The 25,000-nt window shown below is 51.4% G+C and overlaps 1 protein-coding gene across 1 annotated transcript in view; it reads right to left on the reverse strand.

Annotated features, from left to right (window-relative positions):
* Positions 1 to 11,760: 11,760 nt before the first annotated feature.
* Positions 11,761 to 25,000, reverse strand: part of LOC115409711 (semaphorin-6C-like) — a 31,262-nt gene continuing 18,022 nt past the window's right edge. The window contains exons 18-20 of the mRNA XM_030120987.1: positions 17,272 to 17,531; positions 17,059 to 17,181; positions 11,761 to 15,555 (exon numbers count right to left, since the gene is read on the reverse strand). Coding sequence (XP_029976847.1) covers positions 14,386 to 15,555; positions 17,059 to 17,181; positions 17,272 to 17,531 — 1,553 coding nt within the window. The 3' untranslated portion in view covers positions 11,761 to 14,385. The remainder of the gene's footprint in view (positions 15,556 to 17,058; positions 17,182 to 17,271; positions 17,532 to 25,000) is intronic.

Raw genomic sequence — 25,000 nt, forward strand, 5'->3', positions numbered from 1 at the left:
CGCGCTGCCACTCCGAGAACGGCCGCCCCCGCCCGGCAGCCCACCGCCGGGACGCCGGGAGCAGCCGCCGGGACGCCGGGAGCAGCCGCCCCCGCCCGGCAGCCCGCCCGGCGGGACGCCGGGAGCGGCCGGCCGGCTGCCTGAGCTGTCGGTGGGGGGCTTCACTCAGGAGACGGCAGCTGAACCCCGCTGACCGAGCCAGTTCCACCAGTCGCAGTCGCTCTGAGCTGCACATCGTGAAGAGGAGCGATCCTCAGTCAGACTGGCTCTGATATGTCGCTTTACTCACACATATCAACCGAGAATGTCACCACCTAGACGGCCGATATGTTTCTCTCATACTATTCTATACATCCTATGCGCCTTAAAATGTGGTGCGCCCCATGTATGAATTTTTTTTAAATAAAAGCCACTCATTGACTGTGCGCCTATTAATCCAGTGAGCCTTATAGTGCGGAAAATACGGTCCTATAGTAAAGCCCTGCCAGTAATTTAAAATCCAAATTATGAGAAAAATGTTTTTTGGGTTTTGTACACCAAGAAATGGTCTTACCAATGTTTTAAAGTGAAAGTTCTGAATTTTTTTTTTGACACCAAGAAATGGTCTTGCTATAGCCTTACAATTTTCTAAAGTCAAAATTATAAAAAAAAATCTATCAATACTTAATTACAATCTTAGTATTGCCTTACCACTTTTTTAAAGTCAAAATTATGAAAAAAGATTTTTTGTTTTTCTTTCACCATTAAATGGTCTTAATAAAGCATTACTACTTTTGTAAAGTCAAAAGTCTAATTTTTTTACGCCATGGAAAAGGTCTTAAAGTCAAAATTATATTTAAAAAATGGTTTTAATTTACACCAAGGAATGGTCTTACTATAGCCTTATCACTTCTTTTAAGTCAAAATTATTAATTTTTTTCATTTTTTTCACCATTAAATGGTCTCACTATAGCCTCACCACTTTTTAAAGTCAAAATTCTAAAAAAGTTTTTTTTTCAATAAATAGTCTTACTATAATCTTACCACTTTTTAAATTCAAAATTATGAAAAAAAAATAATTAAAATGATTACAAATATTTGTTTTTACACCAAGAAATGGTCTCGCTATAGCCTTACCACTCTTTCAAAGTTAAAATGATGAAAAATGTTTTCTGTTTTTTAAACCATTAAATGGTCTTACCATAGTCTCACCATTTGTTTAAGTTAAAATTATGAATTTTCTTTTCACCATTTATTGAACAGAGACGGACGTCTGGATTTACCCATCATGCTCTCAGGCCATTCCTGATGGACGGATCAGATCTATCAACCAAATTAATTTAAATTATATCTGGAGAAACAAACAGCATGACATGAAGCAGAGCGGCGTGGAAATGAAGGCCGGAGGCCTGAAGGTCACGAACTCTGACCGCCTTCATGGAACGTTGAGAATAAATTGGATTAAATCTTGGTTTAGAAATCGCAGCTCATTTTGGTACTGTATTCCGAATAAGACCAGGGGATTAAAATCACTTCCTATATCAGACTCCAGCATTATCAGAGTTTCACAAACAAATAGAGAATGTCCTGTGTTCTCAGCTTCTCAGCGCATGAAGCAACTGTGGAATCACAGACGTGTACGGCACAGGAAGGAGTCTGTCTCATCAAGACTGAGAGGAATTTATGGTCTACAGCAGATCTAACGGACACGAGTGGCAACTTTCTGGATTATAAACAGTTCTGCACAGAAAACTCTTCCAACCCCTGAAAGTCAGACTTTTTTGAATTACGCCGAGCTCTTCCCCAAGAATCAGTATTTTTAGTTAAAGTAATACTTCAACATTTTGGCGAATTGGCCCATTGAGCTCAACTCCTCAGTCATCAGAGCAGCAGACTGACTGTTTCTGTGAGGCGAGCTGTTGTTTATCCAGAGGCGAGTCGGGGAAGGTTTTCAGGACGGACACAATGGAAGTGGACGGTATTTTTGTTCCCCCTCGTAAAACTCATCAAATACACAATCCAACAACCCCAAAACACTTTGGTGGACACGTTATAATCCACACATTCACTACTCTGTGGAACACCAACAAATAATACTGTAAAGCAAATACTGGGAACTACTTTTTCTGTTGAAATCACTACGCCCAGACGCCATGTTTAGTAAGTAGTTCCATCTTAGCAACCTTCACATAAACAACTCAATCTGGTCATTTTGCATAAGTGTTCCACAGCGTAGTGAGTGTGTGGATATGTGGTAATATGTCAATATTTACAGTAACGAGACAAAACGAAGCAACCACCGCCTTCGACCCTCACATCCAGCAAGAAAAAAACTCCAAAAACCCAGTGGGAAAAGAAGAAATCTTGGGGAGAACCACAGTATGGAGGGATCCCTCTCCCAGGGACGGACAGCTTTGGCAACAGCTAGCATGAGACAATAAGAAGTAAAGCCTAGGACAATGTTGAGGACAGTCCGTTGGACGGTCCAGCACAGGAACCACGGATCCCAGCAGTAGAACCGAAGCCAGTCCACGGGCAGGACCGACAGGAGTGTCCTCCCGGTCCGGACGGAGCTTGTTCGTAGGCCCTCGTAATAGTGGAGTCAGCAACTGAAACTGGAGAAGACTCCCCCTCGAAGGGGGGGACAGCAGGTGAAAAGCAATGAACGGACTAAAGGGAAGAACATTCAGACATTAGAGGACAGGGCTCAGTGCACCGTACTTCCCACAGCATTCTAGCTCCTGGGGCAGCTTTGTGGATACTTAACTGTTTAAACTAGTATTTAGTTAGTATAGTTTAGTTTAGTTTAATTTAGTTTGGTTTAGTTTAATTTTGTTCAGTTTAATTTAATTTAATTTAATTTAATTTAATTTAATTTAATTTAATTTAATTTGGTTTAGTTTAGTTTAGTTTAGTTTAGTTTGGTTTAGTTTAATTTTGTTTAGTGTAATTTGGTTTGGTTTAGTTTAGTTTAGTTTAGTTTAGTTTAGAATCCCTAGCTGACCTGATCATAGGCTGCATCGAAGAGAAACGTCTTGAGCCTAACCTTAAATGTGGAGACTGTGTCTGCCTCTTTGACACCACTTGGAAGCTGGTTCCATAAAAACGGTGCCTGATAGCTAAAGGCTCTTCCACCTAGTGTCCATTTAGAGACTCTAGGAGTCACCAGTAACCCTGCATTTTGAGAGCGGAGTGCTCTGATTGGTTGATAAGGCGTTAAAGCATCTTGGAGATAGGTCGGAGCCATTTAGGATTTTGTAAGTGAGGAGAAGGATTTTAAATCTAACTCTAAACTCGACAGGAAGCCAGTGAAGAGATTTTAGAACGGGAGTAATGTGTTCACGTCTTCTAGTTCCAGTTAATAATCTGGCGGCCGCATTTTGAACCAACTGAAAGTTTTTTAATGCACTTTTTGGGCAGGCTGCGAGAAGGGAGTTGCAGTAGTCCAGTCTAGTAGAAACAAATGCATGGATGAGTTTTTCTGCATCGCTTCTAGGTAGAATGTTTCTTATTTTAACTATGTTGTGCAAGTGGAAATATGCTGTTTTACAAGCCAGGTTGATGTGTGCTTTAAAGGAGATATCCTGATCAAATAAGACCCCGAGGTTCCTCACAGTAGAGGAGGAGGATACACTGACGTTATCTAAGGTGATAATCTGTTCAGATAGACACTCTCTCAGTTTATGGGGGCCTAGTATAATGACCTCTGTTTTGCCAGGATTCAGACGGAGATAGTTCGTAGTCATCCAGGTTTTAATTTCTCTGATACAGTCACTGAGTCTGTCTATTTGATTAGTTTGATCAGGTTTCATAGATAAATACAGTTGTGTGTCATCTGCATAGCAATGAAAATTGATATCGTGACTTCTAATTATGTTCCCTAAAGGAAGCATATATAACAGAAATAAAATTGGCCCGAGCACGGACCCTTGAGGAACCCCATAACTGACCTGGGAGCACGGTGAGGACTGTTGGTTAACGTGAACAAATTGGTACCTATTAGATAAATAGGATTTGAACCAGCAGAGGGCTTTTCCTCTGACGCCAACCTCACATTCTAACCTCTGCAGGAGAATATTGTGGTCGATTGTATCAAAAGCTGCACTGAGGTCTAAGAGAACCAGGACTGAGACTAGACCTGCGTCAGCCGCCAATAGCAAGTCATTAGTGACTTTAACTAACGCAGTCTCAGTGCTGTGATAAGCTCTATATCCTGACTGAAATTTCTCAAATAAACTATTGTCCTGTAGGTGGCGGTAAAGCTGTTTAACCACGACTTTTTCCAGGACTTTTGAAATAAAAGGCAGATTTGATATCGGTCTGTAGTTAGCTAGAATATCAGGATCAAGATTAGGTTTTTTCAGCAGTGGTTTGATTACTGCGAATTTAAATGACTGTGGCACATAGCCATTTTCTAGAGAGGTATTTATTATAGTTATGATCGTATTTAAGATAACTGGAAGAATATCTTTGAAAAGCTTAGTTGGAATTGGATCTAGGAGACAGGTCGAAGTTTTAGAAGACATTACAATTGAAGTAATCTCAGCTCCATTTACTAATGAGAAACTATCTAGTATTTCAGGTATTTCAGGTGGAGGCAGTGGCTGGATTCCCTGAGCTTGATCTGAGGAAAGCGCTTCACTGATTTTACCTCTGATGGTTATGATTTTATCATTAAAGAATTTAAGAAAGTCATGGCAGTTTAAAGATTCTGGGATTACTGGTTCCACTACAGTATGACTGTTTGTCAGTCTGGCTACAGTGTTGAATAGAAACCGAGGGTTATTTTTGTTTATTTCTATTAAACGAGAGTAATATAATGTCTTGGCTTTAAAAAGAATTTGTTTATAGCTTAGCAAGCTACATTTCCAGGCCTTCAGAGATTGTTCTGATTTAGATTTACGCCACAGTCTTTCTAATTGCCGAGTTTTTTGTTTGAGAACACGGGTTTCAGAATTAAACCATGGAGCAACGCGCCTGGGTCGATTGGTTTTCAGCTGCAACGGAGCCACTACGTCAAGGGCAGATTTTAGTGAGTGCATAGCACTGTCAACAAACTGATCACTATTATCACCACTGGTCAATAAGCTCATTTCTGTGAGTTCACAAGATAATGCAGCAAATGCAGGCTGGATCAATTCTTTGTACCGAGCCACAGATTTTTCAGATAATGTCCGTATCAACTGAATTTTATCTTTTTGAGCAGAGTAGTCTTCAATCAAAACCTGAAAAGTAATTAAAAAATGGTCTGAGAGTATGGGGTTCTGAGGGAGAACATTTAGGTCACTGACCTCTATCCCATATGTTAAGACCAGATCCAGGGTGTGCTTGTGACTATGAGTGGATTCATCAACATTTTGAGTGAAACCGATACTATCTAATACTGCAATAAACGCATTACTCAAACTGTCACCAGAATCATCCACATGGATGTTAAAGTCACCTATTATAAGGATCTTGTTATGAGTCAATACTATATTGCTTAAAAACTCTGAGAACTCAGTTAAAAAGTCAGAGTAAGGACCAGGAGGTCGATACACAATAATTAATAGCACAGCTTTTTGATTCTTCCAATTTGGACAAGTAAGCGTTAGTATTAAGCTTTCAAAAGATTTGAATTTAACATTAGTTTTGGGTTTAAGAAGAAGACTGGAGTGGGATATCACTGCCACACCTCCACCTCGACCTGTTGATCCAGCTGTTTGGAAATTAACATAGGTTGGAGGGGTACATTCATTGAGCCTCACATAATCATCTTGCTGAAGCCAAGTTTCTGTTAGAGCAAGGAGATCAATGTTATTGTCACCGATAAGGTCATTAACTAACAGAGATTTAGTGGAGATTGCTCTAATGTTTAGTAGACCACATTTTATGTATTTCCTACTGGAAGAGTTATTCTGTCTTGTACAGGTGTTAAGCTTTTTACCCATTGACTTTTTTCTAATGCTTTGAGCACTATGGACAGACTCAGTCTCTGTTAGCCTAGGTAAACCTCCATGCTTGACTTGTAAAAATCCGGGAGCAGGATTAGTGACGGGATCAACAAGATCAACAGAGGAGCGTTCTACACGACCGCTCTGCGCCCGGGGCTCATAGCTGGATTGTCAATTTAGGGTACGAAGCCGATCAGCCATATTGTGAGCTAAGAGGGCTGCACCATCCAAAGTTGGGTGGATGCCGTCCCTGCGGATGAGCCCAGGCTTTCCCCAGAAGGTGCACCAGTTGTTTAGAAAAATAACTCCGTTTTCCTCACTCCATCTAGACAACCAGCGATTGAATGATGAAAGTCGGCTATACATTTCATCATTGACCAAATTGGGCAGGGGACCAGAGAATATTACGGCATCAGACATCGACTTAGCCAGTTCACACACCGAGGCTACTTGTAATTTGAGCACCTCTGATTGTCTCCGCCGGGCATCATTACCGCCTGCGTGAATCACGACTCGACGGAATCTCCTACCTTCCTGTTTTAAAAGCCTAAGGTTCCCCTCGATGTCCCCCACTCTGGCCCCCGGGTAACACCTAACCTTCACCGCTGGCAGCTTCACGTCTCTAACTATAGAGCTGCCAATCACCAGCGTGTCCAGTTCAGCCGGCGTGTCGTCGCTGAGGGGAGAGAACCTATTGCAGACGTGAAGCGGTTCTTGGAGTGCTACGTGGCGGTGCTTAGCACTAGCACTAGCACTAGACCGGTCCTGGTCTTGTCCCGGCTGCTTGGGACATGCTGCGGGGCTAGGCTTGCTAACACTCCTCTCACTGCGGGAGCGAGCTGCGAGCCCTGCCGCTACCTCGCTGTAGCTAGCGCTGCCCTGCCCCTCACGTCTGCGCAGCCGCTCCTCTAACTCGGTTACCCTGGCCTCCAGCGCTGTCAATACACTGCACTTTACGCAAATACCCCTATCGTCAAGGTAGGTCGGGTTCTGACTCAACATACGGCACACTGAGCAGGAAAGAAAAGAAGACAGAGGGGAGGACGCCATAGCGGTCCCGGCGGACCAAGCTAGTTAGCACGCTAAGCTAGTTAGCACGCCGGTGGCGCTAACGGCGGAGAAGAAATGTAATTCACGAGAGATCGCTTGGTCAATCGGGGGCAAAAGTAACCCCGGGGGCGTAAATAACCCCGATTTTGATTGCTTCGTGAATTAACAGTAATAGCAAGAGAGAGACAGCAAGAACTTCAGTCGCTCGCAAGCTTCAGCAAGCTTCACCAACACGGAAAACACTCACCGGAGTGACGTCAGATGCTCAGGCTGCGCATTAGTAACTGCAGCTTAATGAAACGTTCGAGTCTGTGGCTTGCATCCACGGAAGAGGGGAACTCCTTCCTCGCTCTTTTAGTAGCGCGCCAGTGAAATGTACGTTTCTCCGGCCTGGTGGTCTGTGTGGAGCTGCAGTGCCAGAGGCCGGTCCTTTCTTACTTTCTGGAAGCTCCGTCCTCAATCCTGCTCAGTTGTTGCTTGTTCAGCGTCTGGCGGAGTAATGGCGGACAAAACGAAGCTTAAGGATATCAGGCCAGCGGGAGGCGCATTATGTCACCTCATCTCAAACTCTCAGCAAAAAAACCTCTGGTGCCGGACCGGCACTGCGACTTTCAAGTGACAATTTAACGCTGTTAGTGGTGCTTACAATGAATATATGAGGGCACATTGTACACTTCATTGAACATTTGTAACATATTTATGGTGGAAAATAAGTATTTTTAAAGTTGAAAAACTCCTTAATGCAGCTTTAAATAGAAAATAAATAAACATTGAAAGGACTTATTTATCTCTTATTTCCCATTACTTACATCTATTTTAATCCAAAACAATTTTAATATCAATAAAATTTTCCAAACCCATTGATTTTTAGCAACCCAAAGTCTCAACACCCGTTCTGTGGAGAACAGGTCACGTGGTGAGAACCCTCAGTACATCCAGACTCCTCACAGAGAACCCTTCGGTTCCACAGACCCAGGGAGCCTTTCCTACAAGGACTGAAGAGATCTGTACCTGTGGAAGCGTTCCGCTGGAACTCCAGGATCTGTTCTTCTGTTATCTGGTTCTCTACAGCTCTTTGGTTCTGTACCTGAGAGAAAAACTTCACAAATAAACTCTCCTGCCTCACCAGAGAACCAGAGAGAACCGGCAGGGCCGCCAGACATTTAGCAGAGCGCGCAGGTCAATAGAGTCCCCCTCCCAGCGGGGCTGTGAGTTTGGTTCCTGAGGGTCCTGACAGGATGCCAGCAGGTAAACAGGAAGTGGGTCCTGACAGGATGCCAGCAGGTAAACAGGAAGTGGGTCCTGACAGGATCCCAGCAGGTAAACAGGAAGTGGGTCCTGACAGGATCCCAGCAGGTAAACAGGAAGTGGGTCCTGACAGGATGCCAGCAGGTAAACAGGAAGTGGGTCCTGACAGGATGCCGGCAGGTAAACAGACAGGAAGTGGGTCCTGACAGGATGCCAGCAGGTAAACAGACAGGAAGTGGGTCCTGACAGGATGCCAGCAGGTAAACAGACAGGAAGTGGGTCCTGACAGGATGCCAGCAGATAAACAGACAGGAAGTGGGTCCTGACAGGATGCCAGCAGGTAAACAGACAGGAAGTGGGTCCTGACAGGATGCCGGCAGGTAAACAGGAAGTGGGTCCTGACAGGATGCCGGCAGGTAAACAGGAAGTGGGTCCTGACAGGATGCCGGCAGGTAAACAGGAAGTGGGTCCCAACATGTGTGACAAAGCTTTAAAAAGTGGATGCTGCCTTTCAGATCTGGGGAAATAAAAATGGCTGCAGCTTCACTCTTCACTCTGATATTTTTTATACATCAAGAAAACCTGAAGATTTTAACGGTGAAGAGTCGTTCTATTGATAAAATGTTCTCCAGGTCAGTCTGGAGGGATCCATTCAATGGAACACAGAGGGATGATGGGAGTTCTGGAGGATTCTGCTGAGGCTGGCATGAAAAAGGCAGCATGTAGGAAACAGGATAAGAGAGGAAAACAACAACTATTTGCTTGATTAAATGGTGAAAATTGGTCAATTTTTGATACTTTTATTGGAAAAACTTGTCATGATGAATTGTGGGAGTGAGGGACACCTCACCAAGATGGCTGCCGTGTAGGCAAGTCTTCAATCAGCAGCAGTGAAGGATGGCTGGTGTTCCAACCACCAGCAGGAGGCAGCAGAGCTCCACCTTCAGAGAAAGTGTGGAGGCAGCAGAGACTGAGGCTGTGTTCCAAACTGCATAGTGGGGTAAGTAGTGCCAGTTTTTACTTAAAGTGCCTTTTACACAAGGGGATTACAGGAATGCCTGCAACTAAAATATGTTCATATAGTTCAGGATGTTGTGCATCCCTGGGAGCAGTCACTTTGGATCCTAAATAAACTGGATGAGAAATATAGCTTTGGAAAAAAAAAGTGGTTTTGTGGCACAACTTACCCCGAGTGCGGGGTAAGTTGTGCCATTCGTCAGAATACACTGGGGTAAATTGTGCCGCTGATAACTGAAGTAAAAAAGATCATTTTAATATCAAAAATGATAATGCTAGATAAAAACAAGACAAATTCAATACAAAAGTACTTGTTTAACGCTTATTTAAAGTTTTAACATCATCAAAGGCCAGTTTGCTTCAACAAAGCCCAGCGCCACATGAACCCAGGCTAAGAACAAAATCAAAAATCAAAAATGAGCACCTGACTGCGTCTGAATATCTTCACAGATTCGACCTACCGGACGTTCCACTGGTCGCTGCTGCAGTGGAACATGAACCTGCGCTCCCTTCTGGCTCTATCAACACGCTTTTATGGTGTGGGAAATCTTTTAAGCACATCACCTCGAGGGATGACTCCTTTATCATTCTCTCTAAATGTGAAGATGGCCTTTCCATCAACAGGCCTCATAACTTTGCTTCAGAAACTTTGAAAAGCGTTGAGCGTTTTCAAAAAGCGAGTAACAGACGTTTGGCTTTGACCTTTTCGAGAAAATCGTCCACTATACCTTTAATGATGTACATTTACCAGGCTGAGTATGGTTATAGATATAAATTTCTCTCTAATTTTTGAGCCGGTAAGTATGTTATGTTAGAGATTTCTGATTGGATTTACATTCATTAAAAATAGTTAAAAAAAAAAAAAAAAACACTCTTACATCTGACACTAAGTCCCTGCTGAAAGCGACCATGATGAGAAGCTGAAAAAAACTCTCCGTGGGTAAGGCGTCGTAACTGGTCCAGTTCCGTTAACGAGACACCGGTCTGAACGGCGATGTTAAACTAACTATATTGCTGAAAGGTTGGCTTCTTGTTTTCAAAGTAAAAGCACAGATTTATCACTCAGGTGTTTTTGCATGAGAAAGGGGGAGGGGGGGTTTATTTTGGTGAAAATAACCGGAAGTGCGTTGCTCACTGCGGCTGGCTTAAACTTCGCCGAATTCGTCCGAACAAAATCCTAAACGGCTGATATTCGGACAAACAAACGACACACTCGGCTCTGAACCACCACCTGTCGCCTGATTAAAAACATCTGGATGAAGTTCTACATCTGAAGAGTTTAGAGCTGAAGTGAAATCAGCTTCAGCAGGTCGATTTCGGCTCGGGGAGGAGTGCAATGCATTGTGGGTTATTATGTAGTATGCTGTAGTGTGAACGCTTTGCATACTGTCTGATGGACTGAGTATGCAGCATGGACGATATGGGTATGGAAGTATGCAGTAGGCAGTATGCGGTTTCCAACACAGCCTGAGACATCATGGGAGACGTTCCTTGTTTGGTCAAAGGTTGATGAACTGAATCCAGTGTTAGCACTAGCGTTAGCATTAGCATTAGCATTTCCAGCGTTGGCTCTTTGTCGCTCAGTGTGCCGATCGGTCCTGTTCGCTGGATGATCATTAGCATCAGCAGTTCCCAGCATGCAGAGTGCAGTGAGAATGCAATGAGAACGTTGAACTGAACGTTCTCCTCATGTTGAGCTCAGCGTTTTCTTGTTAGGGAGGGGAGGAGTGCAATGCATTGTGGGTTATTATGTAGTATGCTGTAGTGTAAACGCTTTGCATACTGTCTGATGGACTGGGTGTGCAGTATGCAGTATGGACAGTATGGGTATGGCAGTACGTAGTAGGCAGGATGCGGTTTCGAACACAGCCCGTCTCTTTGTTCAGGTCAGTGAGCCTCAGGTGGATTCTGGGAGAATAAAGAAAACTACAACCTCCTGGCTGAACACCTCGGCCTGTTCCATCTATCCTGGTTTCCATTCTCTTGATGCTAACTGATGCTAATGCTAACACATGATGCTGAGCTGAACTCGGGATGTTGAGTCGTTTGTGAGGAGCTGAGTTCATTTTGTTCATGGGTTGTTAGGGAGCTGCTAGCTGTTAGCCGTTAGCCATTACCAGTCGTTACCTGTCAGCTGGAAAAAAAAAAAAAGCTGTCAGTCAGATGTTAGCCATTTGCTGTTCGCCATAAACAATCAGCTGTTCGCCATTAGATGGCAGCTGTTAGCCGTTAGCCATTACCGGTCAGTTGTTAGCTATTACAGGGCAGCTGCTAGCCATTACCAGTGAGCTGTTAGCTGTCAACTGCTAGCCATTAGCCGCTAGCTGTCAGTAGAATAAAACACAATAAGTGGAGTCCGCTGATGTTCCACAGTTCTCTTTATTTACAGCTTCGTCACAAGAAACCAGAAACCCGACATTCACATATTACCCTGTGGTTCCTGTGCCCCCCCACAGGGGGCGCCACCCTGCACCGTCAGCCACCCCCACCCCCACCCACAGGGGGCGCCACCCTCCACTGTCCCCCCCAACAAATCAAACATATTTTCAGGCGTGGAGAGTTTCCTCATACAAAAGAGTTTGTTACAAAAGAGAGATTTGATTCTTTTACTGACAGGAGTCTTTCGTCCGTCTTCCTGCATCCGTCCAGCGTCCAGCCACTTCCTGTCTGTCACTTCCTGTCTGTCTAGCCACTTCCTGTCAGTCACAACCGTCGCTCACTCTTATTGCAGCAGATTTCATGAGAGGAGAGCTGGTCTGGGGTCTGACCCGGGTCCGCCAAAGGGGGATCTGGGCCAGGTTCTGGTTGGGATCTTGAACCAGTCCAGAACTGATCTGGACCCGGGTCCGGCTCTGAGGGGATCTGGACCCAGGTCCGGTCCAGAGGAGAAATCTGCAGGTTCCTTCATTCGGTTTGTGACTTTTTCAACCTTTTGGTTCCAGATGGTTCTATGTTGTTTTATTGTTCTGTTGTTCTGATGTTCTGATGTTCTGTTGTTCTGATGTTCTGATGTTCTGTTGTTCTGATGTTCTGATGTCGGCGTCCTGATTTCACACAAATAAAAACGGAACAAACTGTTTTCCAGCAGAACCAAACGAGGGTTTCTGGAGTTTTGCAGCAGAAAGACGAGAACGTCTCAAATGAAACCCTCTGAGGAACAAGTCGGTTGTTCTCCGGCCGGGACGTTCGTCATGTTCCTGTTTCCACTTCCTGTTCCGTTCATCACGTCGTCCGTCGCTCCCAGACCCCGGACCGGGTCAGGGTCCGGCGCTGCAGCCGAAGCCCCGCCTCCATCAGACGTTCCAGATACCAGCTGGTCTGCTGCGGTCCTGAGAACCCGTCCCGGTTCCTCTGGTTCCTGCAGCCGCCGTGTCCTCTGGAGCAGAGGGAGCGCCGACCGCGAAACCACGTGAAGAGGAAGACAACAGAACTCCACAGAACCAGACACTGGGTTCTGAGCCGGTACAGCTTCCTGGACTTCCTGTTCCACGGTGACGGCGTTCTGCTGTCGATGTGGATCCATGTCGCCGCCGTGATGAACGGAACAGGAAGTGGAACCGGAAACTATTCTGCTGATGAGTGGAGAAACAGGAAGAACGTCCCGGCCGGAGAACCGAGTCAGTTATGAGTAGAAATCTGAAACAGTTTCTCATTTTCAGCTTTACTTTGAAAATCAAGTGACGTGAGGGGTTCTTCCTCCTGATCGGTCGGCTTCAGTGGAAACTTCCTGCAGACTCCGGGACAGGAAGCAGAATCCTGTTGACCCATGCTAGCATGACGCACACACTAACATGCTAGCATGACGTACACGCTAGTATGATGTGCGTGCTAGCATGCTAGAATGACGTACACGCTGGCATGCTAGCATGCTAGAATGACGTACACGCTGGCATGCTAGCATGCTAGCTGTTTGAGCGGTTCAGTGTGAATCTTTGGAATTTCTCAGTTTTCGGCAAAATTAAAGTCTGAAAACATTTTGAGTGAATCTTGAAAAACAAAGAACGTGAGAACTCAGCGAGGCTGGAACCGTCCAGAACCGTCCGGAACCGGCCAGAACCGTCCGGAACCGGCCAGAACCGTCCATAACCAGCCGGAACTGTCCAGAACCGTCCGGAACCGGCCAGAACCGGACGGAACGGGCCAGAACCGTCCGGAACCGTCCAGAACCGGCCGGAACCCGGCCCGCCGCAGTGAAGAACCACAAGACATCAGGATGATATTTCAATGCTCCTGATGTGTCCACTGGGGCGACCTTTGACCTCTACACATTCAAAACTCCAGGAAACGGAAACATGTCCGGTGCCATTAAAAGTCACATTTTCAGAACGTTCTAGAACGTTCCGATGATTGGACCCGGTTCTGAACCTCTGAGGGAGCAGAACTCCGGTTCTTTCATCATTTGAGGCCGTTCTGTCTCTTAGCCGGTTCTAAAGGCCCATGAGGTCAAAGGTGAGGTATCTGCGAAGCTGGTCTGGCTCTGAGGTGGACCAGGACCGGATGTGGATCCGGGTCAGGGGAACCTCAGACCCCCTTATTGCTTCTTAAATTAAAAAAACTCAGTGAAGACAAACGGTGGAGGACACGTCCACTCAGAGCACCGGAGAGTCCTCCAGGGAGGTTCGACACCACAGCTTGGGAACCACAGGGCCCACAGGATGGGAACCACAGCTTGAGAACCACAAGTTGGGAACCGCTGAGTGATTTTGTATCGGATCAGTCAAAGCTTCACCAGAACACGATGTGGACAGTTCCGCGCTCAGCACCCTTCAAAATAAAAGCCTCCAGCAGCGTCTCGGGGCTGAAGAACGTCTTGCTGTGGTTCTCTGTCGGTTCCTGGTGGAACGCCGGGTTCCAGTCTGAACGCAGCTGAGGTGACCGAAACCAGAGTGAGCTGAGCTTTTATTTTGAAGGCTGAGTGGGCGTGGCCAGCAGGGTGCCTTCACTGGAGCGTTTTGTCCAATCAGAGACCAGAGCGGCGGCTCCAGGCCAGGACCTCTGGAGCGGTTCTGTTTGTGTCTCCGGTACCAATGTGGTACATCCAGCAGGTTCTCCGGGCCGAGCGCCGCGTTCCTCCTGGAGGCGGTCTGGAACCGTCGGCGTTCCTCGCCCGAGCGTCCGCCGCCGTGACGGAACCCGTGGCGGTTTCCCCGGTTCCACCTCAGTACCGGTGGGTTTGGGCGTCGGCCAGCGGCGCCGGCGCGGCGCTGGGCAGGAAGAGCGGTTTGGGCGGAACCTGCGGTTTGAGCGACGCCGTCCTGCGGACCGCCGCCGGCCGGCCGCCGAGCGGACCGCCGTTGTAGCTGTGCTGCCGCGTCAGGCAGACGGCCGGCCGCCGGTCCTCTGGCGCGGCGCCCCCGCCGGCCACGCCCCCGCCGGCGGCCGGCCGGGCGTTGCTGTTGTTGGTGTTCATCCTGGCCAGGAAGTGCTGCGGGTGCGACGCCCCGCGCTGCGAGAAGCTGTGGTGGCGCGGCAAGGCTCCGCCCCCGCCGCCCATCCTGATGAGGCCGTGGCGCGCCGCGGCGTTGGCCCCGCCCCCTCCGGGCCGCTCTGGGATGACCTGCTGCTGCAGCGGGGTGGAGGCGCAGGACGAGGAGGAGGACGGGATGGAGGTGGAGGAGGTGGGGTTGTTGGAGGAAGAGGAGGAGGAGGAGGAGGAGGAGGCGGAGCTTCCTGGGGGCGGGTCCAGGTGGTGGGAGGAGCTGAAGAACGTCTGGGTCTCTGGGATCTGCTGCTGCTGCTGCTGGTGCTGAGCACTGCTGCTGTTGTGGAGCTGGGGGCGTGTCTGTCCGTGGGGGCGTGTCTGTCCGTGGGGGCGGGGCTGGCGGTGGTGGGGGTGGAGCCCGGTGGAGGCGGGGGTGGAGGAGGCTCCGGGGAACAGCGAGGACGAGGAGGTGGAGGTGAGAACCTTGATGCCGCCGGTCCCCGACGCGCTGACCTCCTGGATGTGCTGCAGCAGCTCGTCCAGCGCCGACACGTCCACCAGCGCCTGGGGCGGAGGCCGCTGGGGGGGCGGAGGCTGCTGGGGGGGCGGGGCCGCCGCTCCGCCTCCAGCCCCGCCCCCCTCCCTCCTCTCCTCGGCGAGCTGCAGTGACAGGGAGGAGGCACCCGCCCCGCGGGTGGAGAAGGGGAAGTTCCCCACAACGGCCATGAAGCCCAGACTGGAGGAGGAGCAGCTGGGACCCGGCTGGTCCCGGTTCCGGTTCTGGTTCTGGTTCTGGTTCTTCTCCAGCTGATGTTGCCTCAGAGCCTTCAGGCTCTTGATGGGAAGCTCAGGGGTGGAGTCGGGCGTAGGCAGGCCGGAGAGTTCTCCGTCACCCTGAGAGAGAGACTGGGTGGAGGTTAGACCACAAAGAGGAGGAAGCAGGCAGGAAACAGGGGACATGGACAGGGAACTGACAGGAAGTAGACAGGAAATAGGAAATGGACAGGGAACTGAGGAAGTAGGCAGGAAGCAGACAGGAACTAGATAGCAAGTAGACAGGAAATAGGAAATGGAGAGGGAACTGAGGAAGAAGGCAGGAAGGATACAGAAACCAGACAGGAAGTAGAGACAAAGTAAACAAGAAGTAGACAGCAAGTAGAGAGAAAGTAAACATGAATTAGAAAGGAAGTAGAGAGGAAGTAGGTAGAAAACGGGAAATGGACAAGGAACTGACAGGAAGTAGACATGAAGTAGACCAGAAGTAGGGAGGAAACATCCAGGAAATGGAAAATGGACAGGGAAATGAAGAAGTAGGCAGGAAGTATACAGAAAGCAGACAGGAAGTAGAGAGGAAGTAAACAGAAATTAGACAGGATGTAGGTAGAAAATGGGAAATGGACAGGGAACTGACAGGAAGTAGACAGGAAAAGAAAAATTGACAGGGAACTGAGGAAGTAGGGAGGAAATAGACAGGAAGAAGACAGGAAGTAGAGAGAAAGTAAACAGGAATTAGAGAGGAAGTAGGCAGGAAAAAGGACATGGACAGGGAACTGACAGGAAGTAGATAGGAAGTAGACAGGAAATAGGAAATGGACAGGGAACTGAGGAAGTAGGCAGCAAGTATACAGAAACCATACAGGAAGAAGAGATTAAGTAAACAAGAAGTAGAGAGCAAGTACAGAGAAAGTAAACAGGAATTATACAGGAAGTAGAGAGGAGGTTGGTAGAAAATGGGAAATGGACAGGGAACTGACAGGAAGTAGACAGGAAATGAGAAATTGACAGGGAACTGAGGAAGTAGGGAGGAAGTAGACAGGAAGTAGCCAGAAAATGGGAAATTGACAGGGAAATTAGAGAAAGTAGACAAGAAGTAAACCAGAAGTAAGGAGGAAATATCCAGGAAATGGAAAATGGACAGGGAACTGAGAAGGTAGGCAGGACGTACACAGGAAGTAGACAAGAAGTAGAGAGGAAGTACACAGAAAATGGGAAATCGACAGGGAACTGAGGAAGTAGGCAGGAAGCATACAGAAACGAGACAGGAAGAACACAGAAAGTAGAGAGGAAGTCAACAGGAAGTAGACAGCAAGTAGAGAGAAAGTAAACATGAATTAGACAGGAAGTAGAGAGGAAGTAGGTAGAAAATGGGAAATGGACAAGGAACTGACAGGAAGTAGAGAGGAAGTAGAGAGGAAGTAGACAGGAAGTAGACAGAAAATGGGAAATCGACAGGAACTGAGGAAGTAGGCAGGAAGTAGAGAGGAAGTAGACAGGAAGTAGAGAGGAATTAGAGAGAAAGTTGGCAGGAAATGGGTAATGGACAGGGAACTGAGAGGATAAGGACGGGAAATAAAGAGGAAACCCCCCCCCCCCCCCCCCCCCCGTTGGTCTGTTAGGTCTGGACGGTACCTGGGACAGGCTGAGCTCGGGGTCTTCCAGCTGGAGTCCCGGTGGGAGGAGGTGGGGGGAGGGGCAGCCGTTGGGGATGAAGGAGCTGTACATCTTGGGCGTGGAGACGTCCAGTTTGTCCTCCTGCGGGCGGAGGACAGAAGGACAGATGGAGACGGAGCGTGAGAGGGATCCGGCCTCCGACCTTCGGCTTACCCCTGTGGCTCCGCCCACCTTGGCGGGCCCGTCCAGCAGCCCGTTGAGCCCGTTGAGCCTGGCGAGCGAGCGCAGCGACAGGGCGTGCGACAGCGACGCCTCCGGGTCCTTGGCCAGTCGGCCGGCGCGGTGGGCGGAGCCTCGGCCGCAGTAACACGACACCGTGAAGGCCGACAGCACGGCGCCCAGGAAGAACGCCACCAGCACGCAGGCGATCAGCAGCGTGTAGTGGACGGTCGCCGCCGAGCGCTGGTCCACGTCCGGGAGACGGCGGACACCTGCAGGACAGAGGACAGAGGACCGGGTCACTAGACTGGAGATCAGAGACTAAAGACTGGAGATCAGAGACTAAAGACTGGAGACTGGAGACTGAAGAGACCGGAGACTGAAGACTGGAGACTGGAGACTGAGGAGACTGGAGACTTAAGAGAGATTGTGAGAGACTGGAGACAAAAGACTGAACACTACAGACTGGAAATTAGAGACTGTAACCTGAAGACTAGAGACTTGAGACAACAGACTAGAGACTGGAGACTGAAGACTAGAGATTGGAGATTAGAGACTAATGTCACGCCCCGACTCTAAAAGACAGGCGCGAGAATCCCAGGTGCGTCTGGATGCAGATCTTTATTTTGAAATCAGCCATTCACAGGTCAAGCAAACAAGCAGGCACACAGGAAGAGCTCCTCACGGAGATCTCTGACCCCTCATGCACACTGGATGCGGTCCGGCTGCGGTCCGGCTCCGGTCCGGCTCCGGTCCGGCTCCGGTCCGGCTGCGGTCCGGCTCCGGTCCGGCTCCGGTCCGGCTCCGGTCCGGCTGCGGTCCGGCTCCGGTCCGGCTCCGGTCCGGCTGCGGTCCGGCTCCGGTCCGGCTGCGGTCCGGCTCCGGTCCGGCTGCGGTCCGGCTGCGGTCCGGCTCCGGTCCGGCTGCGGTCCGGCTGCGGTCCGGCTGCGGTCCGGCTCCGGTCCGGCTCCGGTCCGGTACACCACAGCACTGTGATTCATAGCGCCTGCGGTGTCTCCACAGTCTGCTGGAGAAGGTTGCCAGATCTGTCCTCATCCCCCGTAGACAATTTGAAACCCGTAATACTCAATAGAAAGCAGCCAAACCAGCATCTCGGATGACAATGCACGTTAAAACTGTATTTGTATAATTAAAAAACACGTCATAAACACATCATCATTTCATCAACCCGTCCGACGTGTTCAGAAAAGACGCTTGATTTGGTAGAAACCCGCCCAATCTGGCAACACGGAGCTGCTCCGGTCACAGAGCTGTTTTGTGGCATTTTGGAGTCATGTGACTTTATTAACCTTGCATAGCAGACGGGCCTGATTCAGGTCCTAAATCCTGCAGATCCCATCTTGTAGCGCTCGAGAGACCAATGATTTCACTCTGTTAAAATTTCGCCTGCCCAATCAGGGGAAAGAGGCGGAGCTGCGGGAGGAGCGGACGTGATGAGAAGACGTGACGAGAAGACGCGACGACAGCGGGAAGCGCCCAAAAGTTTGAAAACAATGGCAGCATACGAAACGATCTCTGTGGACACGGCAACATCTGCAGCTTTATAAGAAAGAGACTCAGTTTCTTCTTTGACAGAGGAGCACAGAACATCACTTCAAGTCTTTTTGTCAGGAAACGACGTCTGCTGCTTCTCAGCAGCGCAGAGCGCCGTCACACCGCGGCTGGATGCGGATTGGTCTGTGGTGAGTGTGTCGTGTGTCAATCAGAACGGTCGTCCAGTCGTCAACTACGGATTGTTTTGAAGGTCCCGCCTCTGAAATCAAATCGGAAGAGCGGCTACCCAGACGGACTTGTGAAATATTTCCGTGGTGGACATGAAACTGTCCCTCTGGCGTGTCGGGTTATGACTTTATAGCAGTGACGAAGAACAAAACTGTTCATTCTTCTAAAGCTGTAATGACTACTTCACTGTTCGTTCTGTTTTCTACCAGAAGAAGTAAAAAAATAGAATATTAAGGCAAAAACACGACACAGATTTTATTTTGAAGTCACTTATTTTGGAACACGTATCACGTTTCCTTCCGGCGCCGACTTGCTTCTGTCTGGATTGACGTGGTCGGGCTGCGGGTCCGGAACAACAGGATCTTTGCGGAAAGAGACGGAGCTCCGCAGAGGCTCCGGAGCCGGGCCGGAGCCGGACCGGAGCCGGGCCGGAGCCGGACCGGAGCCGGGCCGGAGCCGGACCGCGGCCGGGCCGGAGCCGGACCGGAGCCGGGCCGGAGCCGGACCGGAGCCGGGCCGGAGCCGGACCGCGGCCGGGCCGGAGCCGGGCCGGAGCCGGACCGGAGCCGGGCCGGAGCCGGTGTACATCACAGCATTGATTTTAATGACTACGGATTAGCTGCGGTGTCCGGACCGCAGCCGGGCCGGAGCCGGGCCGCAGCCGGGCCGGAGCCGGACCGGAGCCGGACTGGAGCCGGACTGCATCGGGGGTCCCTCACCTGCCTCTCCAGCTCCAGCTCTGGAGAGGACTCCTCACCTGCAGCCACACCTGCCTCTTTACTGGTTCCCCACAGGTGCTCCAATTAACCCCCACACTCACAGAAAGGAAACTAAGAAACCGCTCCCCTTTTAGCGCACCATAACTTAATGACTACGGAAAAAGATGCAATGATGGGAAAACGTTCATACGGAATAAGAGTGAAGATGATGATTAAATTGATTGGCCAATCCCAAATATAATAAGCTATGCTAACCTATAAACAAACCTAATTCTTCACAACAAAACAAAGCAAACATCCTCCCAGCTACCCCACAAGTGAAGTGTGTCTATGGGTGAGGGTGGGGTACACAGCCAGGGCGGCAGGCCCATGACATCCTGGCTTCACACTAAAGACTGGAGACTGGAGACAGAAGACGTGAGACGACTGGCTGAAGACTGGAGAACAGAGGCTATGTTTCCATGCAGGCAGTAAGTCTTTCTAAACCGGAACATTCTCAGGACCCGGCTGCTCTCAGCCATGAAAACCCCAGTCAGCTCATAGTCCGCTTTTTAAAAACCTGAATATTACCGAGTTCCTCCTTTTCTAACCCTGCTCAAATAAACACTCATAGGAACATTCCGGCAGAAACGGACATTAAATCCTGTTCTGCCAGGTTCTGTCTGCAGGGAACCTGGTCTTCTGAGTCCAGGATCTACTGGGGATCCAGTCTAACTGACGATGGTTCAGTTCTTCTGATTTACTGGAAAACGTTGCGTCGCGTCGTGAACATGTTTCCACGTCTCGCCGCTGACAGCACGCAGAGAGAGCCTGGCCTCAGAGCCCTTCTTCCTCTGTGGTGTATGGGTAAAATAAGGTTGAACATGCAAACAGCACCCCTAGTGGCAGGAAGGGCAAATGCAGTCATGGCGTCATCGAGGAAGAGGAGGGGACCAGGATGGAGGGATGAGAAGAGGAAGAGGAGGAGGAGGAAGAGGAGGAGACCAGGATGGAGGGATGAGAAGAGGAAGAGGAGGAGGAGGAAGAGGAGGGGACCAGGATGGAGGGATGAGAAGAGGAAGAGGAGGAGGAGGAAGAGGAGGGGACCAGGATGGAGGGATGAGAAGAGGAGGAGAGAGTGATGACACTGACATGAAAGAGTTTATTGTTCGGCCACATTCAGCTCATCAGGTCCAGATAGACATCAAAGAGCCTCACACACACACACACACACACACACACACACACACACACACACACACACACACACACACACACACACGGCAGAACGGTTCCTGGTGGTTCTCCTTCCTGATCAGATCTGCTCAACTGTTCTTCTAAAAATCCAAGATGGCCGCCGTGTGCCTGCCTCGGCGTTGGACTGAAGGACAGTTTCAGCGTCTCAGTAGAACGTTCCAGAACAGTTTCTGAACAGTTTAACGCCCTGGTAGTGACCACAGCGAGGAAATACGACCCGTTTAACGCCGCAGATGACGGAACTTCACATCAAAGTTCTCATTTTCAAAGATCTGAACATGACGGTCCAGGACCAGAACCACTGGTTCCACATTAGAACCAGACCACAGTATGAGAGCCATGAAGAAACAATCCAGACAAGTTTCATGAACAGAAAGCGTCTGTTCCTCCAGAGAACTGAGAGAACCTGAAGCTCCCTGGTCCACAGAGAGTCCTGGCTCAGAGTGGAGGAACCCTGCAGGAACCTCTGACCTCTATGAGACCTGCTGACGCCTCAGACAGCAGAACCCGGGCGCAGAACCCAGGCGGACTGTTTAAAGAGGTGGAGGCAGAACCTGGACCCCACCCTGGACCCCACCCTGGACCCCTGCCTGGACCCCTTCCTGGACCCCTTCCTGGACCCCTTCCTGGACCACTTCCTGGACCTCACCCTGGACCCCAACCTGGACCCCTGCCTGGACCCCAACCTGGACCCCTTCCTGGACCTCACCCTGGACCCCAACCTGGACCCCTGCCTGGACCCCAACCTGGACCCCTTCCTGGACCTCAACCTGGACCCCACCCTGGACCCCACCCTGGACCACCGCCCTGGACCCCTGCCTGGACCCCACCCTGGACCCCACCCTGGACCCCAACCTGGACCCCACCCTGGACCCCTTCCTGGACCCCTTCCTGGACCCCTTCCTGGACCTCACCCTGGACCCCTTCCTGGACCCCTTCCTGGACCTCACCCTGGACCCCTTCCTGGACCCCTTCCTGGACCTCACCCTGGACCTCACCCTGGACCCCTTCCTGGACCCCTTCCTGGACCTCACCCTGGACCCCTTCCTGGACCCCTTCCTGGACCTCACCCTGGACCCCAACCTGGACCCCGCCCTGGACCCCTTCCTGGACCCCACCCTGGACCCCAACCTGGACCCCTTCCTGGACCCCGCCCTGGACCCCAACCTGGACCCCACCCTGGACCCCGCCCTGGACCCCTTCCTGGACCCCACCCTGGACACTAACCTGGACCCCTTCCTGGACCCCAACCTGGACCCCACCCTGGACCCCGCCCTGGACCCCTTCCTGGACCCCACCCTGGACACTAACCTGGACCCCTTCCTGGACCCCACCCTGGACCCCGCCCTGGACCCCTTCCTGGACCCCACCCTGGACCCCAACCTGGACCCCACCCTGGACCCCGCCCTGGACCTCACCCTGGACCCCTTCCTGGACCCCAACCTGGACCCCGCCCTGGACCCCTTCCTGGACCCCGCCCTGGACCCCACCCTGGACCCCTTCCTGGAACCCGCCCTGGACCCCTTCCTGGACCCCTTCCTGGACCCCTTCCTGGACCCCACCCTGGACCCCTTCCTGGAACCCGCCCTGGACCCCTTCCTGGACCCCTTCCTGGACCCCTTCCTGGACCCCACCCTGGACCCCGCCCTGGACCCCACCCTGGACCCCTGCCTGGACCCCTTCCTGGACCCCAACCTGGACCCCTTCCTGGACCCCTGCCTGGACCCCACCCTGGACCCCAACCTGGACCCCTTCCTGGACCCCACCCTGGACCCTAACCTGGACCCCTTCCTGGACCCCTTCCTGGACCCCTTCCTGGACCCCTTCCTGGACCTCACCCTGGACCCCTGCCTGGACCCCTTCCTGGACCCTAACCTGGACCCCTGCCTGGACCCCTTCCTGGACCCCTTCCTGGACCCCTTCCTGGACCTCACCCTGGACCCCTGCCTGGACCCCTTCCTGGACCCTAACCTGGACCCCTGCCTGGACCCCTTCCTGGACCCCTTCCTGGACCCCTTCCTGGACCTCACCCTGGACCCCTTCCTGGACCCTAACCTGGACCCCTGCCTGGACCCTAACCTGGACCCCGCCCTGGACCCCTTCCTGGACCCCACCCTGGACCCCACCCTGGACCCCACCCTGGACCCCTTCCTGGACCCCAACCTGGACCCCGCCCTGGACCCCTTCCTGGACCCCTTCCTGGACCCCTGCCTGGACCCCTTCCTGGACCCCGCCCTGGACCCCACCCTGGACCCCTTCCTGGACCCCACCCTGGACCCCGCCCTGGACCCCACCCTGGACCCCTGCCTGGACCCCTTCCTGGACCCCAACCTGGACCCCTTCCTGGACCTCACCCTGGACCCCTGCCTGGACCCCTTCCTGGACCCTAACCTGGACCCCTGCCTGGACCCCTTCCTGGACCCCTTCCTGGACCCCTTCCTGGACCTCACCCTGGACCCCTGCCTGGACCCCTTCCTGGACCCTAACCTGGACCCCTGCCTGGACCCCTTCCTGGACCCCTTCCTGGACCCCTTCCTGGACCTCACCCTGGACCCCTTCCTGGACCCTAACCTGGACCCCTGCCTGGACCCTAACCTGGACCCCTGCCTGGACCCCTTCCTGGACCCCTTCCTGGACCCTAACCTGGACCCCACCCTGGACCCCTGCCTGGACCCTAACCTGGACCCCTGCCTGGACCCTAACCTGGACCCCGCCCTGGACCCCTTCCTGGACCCCACCCTGGACCCCAACCAGGACCCCACCCTGGACCCCGCCCTGGACCTCACCCTGGACCCCAACCTGGACCCCACCCTGGACCCCGTCCTGGACCCCTTCCTGGACCCCACCCTGGACCCTAACCTGGACCCCTTCCTGGACCCCTTCCTGGACCCCACCCTGGACCCCAACCTGGACCCCACCCTGGACCCCGCCCTGGACCCCTTCCTGGACCCCTTCCTGGACCCCACCCTGGACCCTGGACCCCAACCTGGACCCCTTCCTGGACCCCTTCCTGGACCCCAACCTGGACCCCGCCCTGGACCCCTTCCTGGACCCCTTCCTGGAACCCGCCCTGGACCCTAACCTGGACCCCTTCCTGGACCCCTTCCTGGACCCCTTCCTGGACCCCTTCCTGGACCCTAACCTGGACCCCTTCCTGGACCCCAACCTGGACCCCAACCTGGACCCCACCCTGGACCCCACCCTGGACCCCGCCCTCACGGTTCACAGCTAAAGTCACAACTGTCACAGAAAGTCTGTGAAAAAAGAACAATCAGATCTGATGGAGTGGAGCTCCTCTGACACACACATACACACACACACAGACACACACACACACACACACACACACACACACACACACACACACACACACACACACACGTCCTGATCCTTCTTTCTCTCTTTGATCTGATTCCTTCACTCCGAGTTAAAAATAGATTCTGAGGCACAGAAGGAGGAATTATGCTAATTAGAGGAGGAGAAGAAGAAGTTTGTTCTTCTGGACTCTGAGCTCCCCCCCCAACACACACCAACACACACACACACACACAGCCCCCCCCCCAACACACACTAACACACACACACACAGCCCCCCCCAACACACACACACACACACAGCCCCCCCCCCCCCCAACACACACTAACACACACACACACAGCCCCCCCCCCCCCCCCCCCCCCCGTTCTTGAGAATCAGAGGAAGATATTGCTCATCCCTACAGTTTTTTACAAACAGCTCTGTATCGGTGTAGTATCAGTGTAGTATCAGTGTAGTATCAGTGTAGTATCAGTGTAGTATCAGTGTAGTATCAGTGTAGTATCAGTGTAGTATCGGTACGTACTGACTTTACAGCTGGCTAACTGTAGTACCTGAGAGACAGTCAAACTTCAAAGGCGAGGTGAACGGAGTGAGGTGGGTGGAGTGAGGTGGGCAGAGTGAGGTGGGCGGAGTGAGGTGGGCGGAGTGAGGTGGGTGGAGTGAGGTGGGCGGAGTGAGGTGGGCGGAGTGAGGTGGGTGGAGTGAGGTGAGCGGAGTGAGGTGG

This window comes from Salarias fasciatus, chromosome 22 (genome assembly GCF_902148845.1).
Source record: "Salarias fasciatus chromosome 22, fSalaFa1.1, whole genome shotgun sequence".
Classification (NCBI taxonomy): domain Eukaryota; kingdom Metazoa; phylum Chordata; class Actinopteri; order Blenniiformes; family Blenniidae; genus Salarias; species Salarias fasciatus.